General features: G+C 43.4%; 1 protein-coding gene across 1 annotated transcript in view; it reads right to left on the bottom strand.

Moving 5' to 3' along the window:
- Positions 1 to 323: 323 nt before the first annotated feature.
- The window catches only part of Wars2 (tryptophanyl tRNA synthetase 2, mitochondrial), a 77680-nt gene continuing 67330 nt past the window's right edge, over positions 324 to 10673 (bottom strand). Inside the window, exons 5-6 of the mRNA XM_021158800.2 lie at positions 2815 to 2933; positions 324 to 1145 (exon numbers count right to left, since the gene is read on the bottom strand). Of these exons, the coding sequence (XP_021014459.1) occupies positions 697 to 1145; positions 2815 to 2933 (568 nt within the window). The 3' untranslated portion in view covers positions 324 to 696. The remainder of the gene's footprint in view (positions 1146 to 2814; positions 2934 to 10673) is intronic.

Genomic DNA, 10673 nt, shown 5'->3' with positions numbered 1-10673 from the left:
TTAAGAACAGACATTTGCTGAAATAAGTAAGTCAGTGTGTGCCTTTTAAGAAACAAGTAGGTTATTGTATTTTTACTTAGGCACGCATGTATGTGTGTGTGTATGTGTGTGTGTGTGTGTACTCATACCATGGCAGACAAGCGGAGGTCAGAGGACAACCTGCCAGTCAGTTTCTCCTTCCACCATGCTGGCCCTGTGGATTGAGCTCCAGCTATTAAGCTTGGCAGCAGGTACCTTAAGCCTGAACCACCTTGCTAGCACAAGTCAAGTCACTCAAATACATGAGGATAAACATCATCATATCACATCATCATCACATGAGCTGCAAGAATCAATCTCTCTTTATGAACTGCAAATACCCACTGGATTCAGGATTGTAGCATAGGACCTGTCTGCACAACACAGACGAAGTGCACCTGCACAGTAAATACTGCACAAGCAAGCACACGCCACGGCTCAGTCATTGTTCAAGTTTTCAGGAATACTTCAGACCAAAAAACTGTGCGTCATTGAACTGGAGTGGAAGAGCTGTGCCTGCCTCAGCTCTTTTGATTATAGCATTTGCCAATGGGATTGGAATGTTGCTCAATTGACAGCAGTCATCAAATGCAGCTGATCATCACACTCAATTCAATTTGGACAGGCTAAAATCTGTGGGAGGAAAGCTGACTTGAGTGCAGTGACTGGCTGACCTTGCTACAGAATCCCTACCAACTTCTTCACCTCCTCCAACACAGGAGAGGCCAATTCTTTGGCTTTTGCAGATCCAACAAGTAAAACCTTTCTTAAATGGTCCTTATCCATTTTCAGTTTCTCAATCTCCTTCCTGATTGGAGCAAATTTCTCAATCACAGCATCGGCCACTAGCAGCTTGTAGCGCGCAGTGTCCATGCCTGCGCTACTGCGCACCACCTCCTCCACCGAGAGGCCCGACACGGCTGCGTGGATCGCCACCATGTTGGAAACACCAGCTCTGGTGTCCGGCTCGTAGGTGACCTCTGACGTGAAGTCTGTCACAGCCTTGCGGAATTTCTGTACAATCTCCTCTGGGCTGTCTGTTATTCGGACAGTGGCGAGTTTGTCAGGGTCCGATTTTGACATCTTGGCAGAAGGGTCTCGAAGAGATTTCACTTTCTTCATGGATGCTAGTGAAAACAAGGCAAGTCACTGAGAACGTTACAGTCTAGCCCTGGGAGACACCAACCCCACCAGAGATACTGATTGCACAATAGCATGTCTTCATATGGAAGGATTTGTGCAATTTATCAAACATGGAAGTAAAGACATCAGAAACAGGACTTGCTAGTGTGCCATCCACAATGCTATGTAATGGCAATGACTCATCCAGTGTATGACTGACACAAAAGAAACGATGTCAGTTATGCTTATGCTCTGCACACTTGAGGGGTACAAAGTTGCAGCTCAGGTCACAAGCCTTGCAAGGCAAGTGCCTTTATTCTCTGCCATCTCTCTGGCTCTGTGCACACTTAATTTTTAATTTTTGTATGTGTAAATATATGCCTGTGTCATGAAAAGTTTGTGGCTAGAGAACAGCTTTAGGGAATTGGTTTTGAGGTAGGGTATCTCTTGTTCTTCCTGCCACTATGCGGCTGGCCATGTTCCTGTCTCCACCTCCTCCCTTCTGTAGACATGCTGCAGCTTTAACCATCTGTGGCCATCCTTCCATGTCTGTACACAGATTATAAATTTACAGACACACCTGCACACATATACACACAGTGACAGAAACACACACACACACACACACAACACACGGGGTGTTGCTTCATAAACAAGTGTTCTTGATACCTGCTTAGTTTATGGCTATTAGAGATGAAACTGAAGTAGGCTAAACAGCCATAGATGGAACACTGACTGACATTTTACTTATTGCTATGAAGGAGGCTGACCTCAATGCATGGGATGCTCTCAGCAGAGCTGAGGCTGGCGTTTCAGATGTACTGAGTGGCCTGTGCCCATCTCTCCTGTCTTTTAGACAGCAGTGAGAGGTCCATCAGCGCTCTCATTCTGTGTGGACTCTGCTGAACAGCTCTTGTTCTCCTGTCACTTGTCTCACTGAGGATGTTGAGAAGAGCAAGGTGCACCGGCTTTGGTATCAGAAGGGGACAGGGCTCAGCTGGGTTACCGACTAGACACATGACCTTGCTGAGCCTTAGTTTGTGTGTAAAACTATGTTTAATTTGCTCAAATAAAATGTTATTTTATACATGCAATCTATTGACATATATCTTAGAAATCAAAATTATGATTTTTCTTTTTTGGGGGAGGTTGTTTTGTTTTTTCGAGACAGGGTTTCTCTGTGTAGCCCTGCCTGTTCTGGAACTCACTCTGTAGACCAGGCTGGCCTCAAACTCAGAAATCCGCCTGCCTCTGCCTCCCAAGTCCTGGGATTAAAGGCAACACCTGGCAAAATTATGATTTTTTTTAAAGTTTCTCAAATTTTCACAATTTCAAAGATTTATTTTATGTATATGAGTGCTTTATCTGCATGCACACCTACATTCGAGAAGAGCACATCAGGTCACATTATAGATGGTTGTGAGCCATGTGGTTGTTAGGAATTGAAGTCAGGACCTCTGGAAGAACAGCCAGTGCTCCTGCTGAGCCAACTCTCCAGTCCTCACATTTAAAAAAATAAATAAATAAAAAAATGTATTCTAGACTCCTAGTCCCACGTGACCCCGGACAATAAAGTTTCCGTTTCGAATGCTGGAGCCTGTCAGTGAGAAAGCCACATTTAGTGCCAGTCAAGTCCCAGGTCTCCCGTCTAGGCTTCAGTATAAACCCACTTACTGAGAATGGACTTGGGCAATGGAAAGAACTCCCCATACTTTTGGTTGAAACTTCGAGCTAGATCCTGAACCAGTTCCATGTGCTGGACTTGATCCTCCCCGACAGGAACGTGTGTGGACCTTTAATAAAACACAGACAGAAAAACTCAGCAAGGCTCCTTAGCTGGAAATATTATTGCAAGCAGCTGCATTTCCTGTGCCTACTTCACTGTTGGTGTTCAACAAATGTTTGCCAACTACAGAGAGAACACTGAGGCCCAATCTTTATCTGTGTGCTGAAGGCATGTTTGTCGACTCTGGTTCCGTTTCTCCCATCTCTAAAGAGTAGAGCCATCAACACCAGCATGACAGGATCTTGCCGGGAGGGAGCCACGGCATCTTCAATAGCACATGCTCTGTGCATAATTGTGTCTAAAAGCCACTCCTCATCCCTCACCCAGTCAGCAGATTACTCCAGCCTAGACCAGATGCCTTTACCTCAGAGCTGCGCCCTCACACTTGAAAGACACCCCACCCATTCTTCAAATTAGAGATGGCAGACAGCTCTTCCGGCCAGAGGTTTTCCTTTCCATCAAACGAGGCACAATTCAAGATCTTTCTGCAATATGCTTCTTCATTTTCAACTATTTGTAATTGGAGGACAGTTAACATGCTGTGGGGAACTCAAATGAAAATCTCACAGTGCACTGTAGTTGCTTCTTAAAGACACTGTAGAGAGAAGAAAGCAAACTGCAGAACTTGTGAAGGGCACACCGGTGTTTATATCAATTAAGAAAGTTTTGTTCAGGTGCTATGTGATTTTAGTACGCACAGGTGTGGGATGATTCTGGAAACAGCGATGAAGGCCCTGGGTTGAACCCTCAGGACTGAAAGAGGGACAAAAATAATGATAATGAGAGAAGTAAAGAAAATTAAGACACACCCAAACCACCTTTTTAAACTCATAATACACTTGCTTTTAGAGATGAGAGGGAAATGATTTGAGAAAAGGAACAAAGCAGACTTGAATTTTATCAAAAACTATTTAAGAAATTAGAATGTGGAAAAGCCACGCAGAAAGTAAGAGAATCCATTTAGGATGATATCACGCCCACATATGCAGTTCAAAGTGTGGGATCCGGAGGAGGAACTCGGGAAGTGTTCCTGTGTGCAGACAGGTGACTGCAATGTTGGATGCATGGCTGCAGGGTTTTAGATTTGATAGCACAGCTACAGCCTCTGATCAAGGAAGTTTAATTTGGAAGAAACAGCTACCATCTAGAGTCTCTCCCTCCTCTCAAGCCTTCATTTCCTTTGCAAACTTTGATAATGAAGGTACCATCCATCTGGCTGGTTTCTATGGTTACTAAGTGTTTCCTGAGGTAAGAGTTCAATACATGGAAACAACTGATATGACAAACACTAATGTTTGATGCAGTGAGAGACAGAATGGTAAGAGAAAGGCATAGATGGCCTTATGGGAGGCACATTGACTTTCTCAAATAACCATCTTCATTTTAATGACCAACTCACCCTGCAAAACAGAAATACCAATGTTCAACCCCTGACATGGCCACAGACCCACTGGCAATCCAGATTTGGGTACAAAACATACATGAAACTGATGAATAACCCCCACATATAAACTATTTTATAGGAATTCTGGGAAGTCCGATAAAGGAAAACAGAACAGCTAGTGAAAGGGTGAAGGTGTGGCCGGGGCTGTGGACCCTGAAGCGCTTCTTCTGACAGTCTGAGGTCAGCAAGGTGGTTGCTGGGAAGCTGCAGAGGGCCTGGGAAGGCTAAGTCCCAGGCAGACCAGTGTTGGCTGGGCTGTGAGTGGTAGAAAGGCATGGGTACTCTGTACCCTCTGATCAGGACAGGGCTGCTGGGGCTCCTCTCTGGGCTACACAAGCACATGGCCCGCTCTTGTCAATTTCTCTTTGACTGGTCTTTGCTACTCTTACGTGGTAATTATAGTGAGACCCATATGCAGAGGTCACCTTGACTCCCCCAGACCAAATTAGCCAACAGAGCAGGTTAAAAAGCAATTACAGTAGCCCATCGGAAATCACAATGGACGGCAACTAACACAGAAAAAACAATTACCATAATCAATACACTTTAAGCACATCAAAATGAATATTTCCACATGTCAAAATGGTTCCAGATTCCCAAAGCCACCCACTAAACAAAAAACACATTTAGTTTTCATAATGACGCTGTGTGTGACTCGCTTCTTGTCGGATCCTTGACTCTCTTCTAACAAATCTGTGGGGTTTTGATTTTTTTTATAAGAGGATTAAAACCTTTTTAATTTTTTTCACCTGGCCCCGCTGCTCCACGTGGTGCCTGCATCTGCCTTTGGTTTGTTTGTTTCTGGCCCCTCCTCCTGCTGCTTTCACCTCCTGTAATTTATCCTGGCCTTTGCTTCCCATCCAAGCTCTTGCTAGCGGAGTTCACACTTTACTTTATTCAGCCTGTCTTTGATTCCACTCACTTCTGGGGCTTATTCTCTTCACGTTTCCAACCTCTCTCCCCATAGTCCGCCTTTCACTTCAAATAATTTAGGGCTGCCCTTTCAGAATTTATATCCGACATAATGATATCCATATTAATACTCCCACTCTCTCTCTCCTTCCCTTTTATTCCCTCTCACCCCGGCTGCGCTTTCTCAGACACAACATAAAACAAAGCCTTTCATAGTTTTGATTGTTATAACTTCTGTCACATAATAATGCCTCTGATCTTCTTCTTTGGTGACTGAGCGGTTTTTCTCTCGCTTCGATCCTTGCTGCCTGAAGTTTCCTTGGGCTCCATCCCACCGCTTTGGCAGCATTAGTGTCCAGATGAATGATCACTGTCTGCGTGGATATCACCTTCCCTGACTTGCCTGGCTGTGCCTGTGAGCTTTCAGAACAGCAGGCTGGGGAAGGGGCTTGGAGTTATCCTTCCTGTCACAAAGGACTGGTTCCCCTTTACTGACTGCTTACTGGACATGACTCTCCCTTCCAGTAATTACTTAATAGATACGGATACTCATTAAATATGGAGTGAAACTGTGGCTTCTGACTATTCCTCTCCTAGGGCTGCCCACCTCATTGCAGGGCAACACTATAATGAATGTGCATGTGATCACCTCATACCCTCCCGTCATGCTCTAGGTCATGAAACTGCCTCCAAACAGTAGGCCCCAGCTACCGCTCTCCTTTACGCTTCCTCTGCATTTAATCAGTGCTCATTTAGATGACACCAACCTCACTCTGTCCTTAAAATACACAATAGCTTCCCGCTTATAGCACTATGCCTTATAGATATTTCAGAGAGAAAGAAAAGGCATGGCTGCGCAGGCTGCGTGGTAGAATGAAGCTGGGGCGGCAGCTTTCAGGATTCTGTAAGATTCTAGGACTCTGGGCTCACTGGATGAGGGTTTTAAAACCTGCTCTAAAACAGAGAAACTGTTCATTCCATACTTCCTGTGGCAGCACCTCCACCCTCAGACAACAGGAAGACTCTCCTGGAAGCTGAAACCACCAAACTGAAGCTCCAGGCCACTCTGTCTGCTGTCCACACTACTCCTCTTCCTTTTCACTTTGCACTTTACATTTTCCCCAGAGACCATGTGTTAAAGGCTTGGTCCCAGTCTATGGAGTTGCTGGGAGTCATGGAACCACTCAGGAACTGGGCCAGCTAGAAACAGATTAGGTCACTGGGGTGTGGCCCTGGAAGGGAATCTGGAGACCCTGGTCTGCCTCCTCCCTATATCTCTTTTTCTCACCATGAAATAAAGCAGCTTTTCCCACCATGTGTTTCTGTATGACATCCTGCTTCACTCGAGACCTGAAGCAATGGGGTCAACCAATCATGTGCTGAAACCCTGAAATCTATACTGAAATAAACCTTTTCTCTGTGTTGTGGTTCATCTCTGCATTCTCCTGCAACATCTCAGAATTTCTTTGTTTACATGTATTTATTTATTTATTTATTGTGTGTTTGTGTATGTGTGTATGTGTGTGTATGTGCACACATGCCACAGTATGCTTATGGTCAGAAAACATCAATGCCCTCCTTCCACATGGGTTCGGAGGCTGTACTCAGGTTGTCAGGCTTGGAGGTGAGGGCCCTGCCCTGCTGAGCAACCTCACCAGGCCCATTTCAACTTCTGATTTTCTAGTCTCAGCCTTTTCTCCTCTTTGTCTGCTTAAATTCTTGGGAAACATTTGTTAGGTGATCCCTCTGTTTATACAGAGCTTAGCAAATTTCCCCCAAGAGTCAATTTCTCTTTCTTTTTAAAATTTACAATTATTATTATTATTAGTTTAAGTATTAATTAAATAACTAAGTTAATTAATTATATGTTAACTAATTATATGTTAATTATTAATATACATTTTTGGTGGAACCTCACATATACTGGGGAAGTGCTCAGACATTACACTACCCCACCCTGAAAGCTAATTTCTTCATCTGGAAATGGGAATATCACTACCTGTCCTACAGAGCATCCTGGGAATTTGATGTATCTACCAGCTATTAGGATACTTGGAGAATACCACTCAACACTTGTCAGTCCTCCCTTCTTTCCCCTTCAAGGGCATGCACGATGGCATTGCCTGGAACTTCTGTATTACAAGTACTTAAATACACTGTGTATCTTTCTATATGTATACATATATAGGAAGAGACACAACTTAATATATTGTTCCTTCTCCCTACCTCCAGCTCTTCCCATGTTCACCCCAACTCTTTTAAATTTAGGGCCTCTTCTTCTATAACTGTTACACAATGCAGACTCAGACACACAGACACAGACAAAGCAGACAGATAGACACAGGCACACGCACCCTCCCTACTAAGTCCTACAGATGTGTTTAGGACTGACCAGTTGGGGCTGAATGACTCTCAGGGGCTTCTCCTGAAGCAGAGCGATTTCCCTTCCCTGAGCAGCTATTAATTAATTGCCTATAACTCTTCATCTTGGGTTGAAGCCATGTAAGACTTCTCCTATTCATGCTGGTATGTCATCTGGTAATGTCATTGTGTAGGTCTTATTTGGGTGACTATATTGTTGAGATATCACAGGTATAGCGTCCCTGTCGAGTCTAGAAGACATTATCCAGCAGCAGGCCTTCTGCTCCTCTGATGAACAGCCATTTAAAATCGGGCAATTCAACAAATAAGGAACATACAAATAAAAATTAAGTACTTCTGCTATTTTTGAGTTTTGTCTTTCTTCATGTCTTTGGTATTATTGTTATTATTATTTTGTTGGTATTGAGACTGAGTCTAGGGCTCCATGTACACTAGATAAGCTCTCTACACCTACCCTCTTTTTGCTTTTATTTTGGGACAGTGTCTCACTAAGTTATTCAGGCTAGCCTTGAACTTATTCTGTAGCTCAGGCAAGTCTTGAACTTGTGACCTTCCTGCCCAGACAGATAAACAGTCAAGATTGCAGACTTGCACCTCCAGGCTTGGCTCAAATTTCTGTTATTTATCATGCTCTCCAGATAAGATAATCTCAGCTCTCCTTGCCTGGGTCCCTTAAACAAAGCCTATGGAAACAATTACATGTCTTTTATAAGCCTATCTGAAGCTCTCTGTTCACTTCCTAGTGTGATCTCTGGCTTATCATAGCACTCACTCTAATGCTGATTTTGACAGAAGCAAATACAAAATCAATATCAGACTTGCACCAGTATTCTATGAAGAGGCCATATAGATTTTCAGGTGGCTAGAAACCAAAGATGTTTTACCCATCCTTCAATCTATCAACTTACCTACTACTACCTGTGTTTATAATATAAATAGTCCTAGACATTCTGGTCATGACTTTTTCCAGCTACAAAAATACGTGAAACAAAACAAAAACAAATAGAAAACCCCCAACTTCACAGGTGGTCTAGCCTGGGACTAGACAGGGGGGAATGCTGGGCTGCTTCTTTTAGAGAAAGGACATACAGATGTCCACATCTGTAATCTAATCATGGCTTTAGATATGGCAGATAATTCCTAGGCTAAGGAAGGAGACCCATCTTGAAGTAGATGATTGCCTGGTTGTATAGGAAAGCATTTTAATCTGTACCTGAACAAAGAGTCTCTACAAGTCACAACGGAAGAGAGAGCTTTACCACTAGCACCCACCCTCCTTTCTGAAGCTGGGGAGAAGCATGATTCCGACCACTGCTGAGATGTGTAAAGTCAAGGAGCAACACTACAGAATGGGAAAGAATGCCTACCCTGGAAACACCTAGGACTCTTAGGAGTGAATCCTGCTGATGTTGGAGGTAGACTATGACAGAGAAGAAGCCAGCAGGAAACACTCAGGGATACCTGCCACATCTGAGCCACTGACAGTTTTGTGAACGATACTAGGACATTTGCAACCCCAGGCTTGACTTTAAAAAAATGATGGCATGTAAAGCACGCTTTGAGATCTTAGAAGTCTACCTCACTGACGTCAGTCTTCTAACAGTGTCCTCCTGTATCTAGAATTCATAATTTCCTGAATCTCTTCATCTGGGGTTGAAGCAATGTGAGATTTTTCCCATTCAGGCTGGTATGTCATCCAGTGTTGTCATTATTTAGGTCTTGTTTAGATGACTATATTATTTCAACCATCTGCTATCAGTCCTACGTAATTTGCACAATAACTGCCAGAGGTGTTCCTTGTTCATCTAACTTGCAAATAAAAAGACTGCTATATGCATATGCATGTATATATATATGCATATATATATACATGTATATTTATATATTATCATTTTGCCAATTAGACTTTGAGCAATTGATAAAAACTGTATCTCAGTTGCCTCTTATCACAATTTTAACTTTTACAGCTTCAGTTACTTAGAACCAACTGTGGTCTAAAAGCATACATGAAAAATTCCAGAAATAAGCAATGTTTTAATATGCCCATCACAGTAAGCAATGCACTGTCCTTTCCCTGCCTGTCATCAGCCATCAATCAGCACTTCCATGCTGAGTGTGCATCTTGACAGGCACATGAGCTCTCATATCATTGGGTGTAGCCTCACAGGGACTTACTGACATCATACTGGTCCCAAAGCACACACAGTATGCTACAATTCAGATACGTGGAAAGGGAGCAGTGAAGAGATGAACACTGTCAGGTTAAGGAAAAGGAAGCGCTTGTGCGTTATGTTACTATTGCTAAAATCTACAATAAGAACTAATCTAAGAAATCACAAAGAAGGAAAGAATTAAGTTCCTGTTAATTCTACCAAAGGAAGAAAGCATGAGAAGCACTTACTCCTCTCCTTCAGCTCGATGATGTCATCTAACAGCATGAGAAGCAAGGCAGGCACAGCATAGCAAAATAAACCTGTCGCTGGGCCTGGGCACAGCCTCTAATTCCAGCTACCTAGAGGCTGAGGCAAGAGAACACATATTTGAAGGCTGTATGAATTCACACAGAGTGAATTCAAGGCTGGTCTGAACAACTTAGCCAGAGTCCATCTTTGAAGCCAAACCACAAAAGGGGACTATAAATGTATCATAGTGGCAGGGTGCTTGGTGAACAAGTGTGAGCCTGAAGTCCAATCCCCATCATAGAAAACAAAACAAAACAGATAGATGTAGAGAGCGCCACTCACATGACTGCCACACCAGATGAGCACTATACCTGTTCTTGCCTCTTGTCATCTCTTCTTCCTTGTCTCCCCTCTCCCCCTTCCCTTCCCTCCCCTCCTCTCCCCTCCCCTCCCCTTCTCCTCTCTTCTTTTGCTTCCTGGCTACAAGATGAGCAGTGTGTGCTCTTAGCTATTTTCCTTCTTTCCTTTCTTTCTTTCTTTCTTTCTTTCTTTCTTTCTTTCTTTCTTTCTTTCTTTCTTTCTTTCTTTCTTTTTAGATATTCTTATT

The sequence above is a fragment of the Mus caroli genome, chromosome 3 (assembly GCF_900094665.2).
Source record: "Mus caroli chromosome 3, CAROLI_EIJ_v1.1, whole genome shotgun sequence".
NCBI lineage: Eukaryota > Metazoa > Chordata > Mammalia > Rodentia > Muridae > Mus > Mus caroli.
This window is presented reverse-complemented; position numbering and strand designations above follow the sequence as displayed.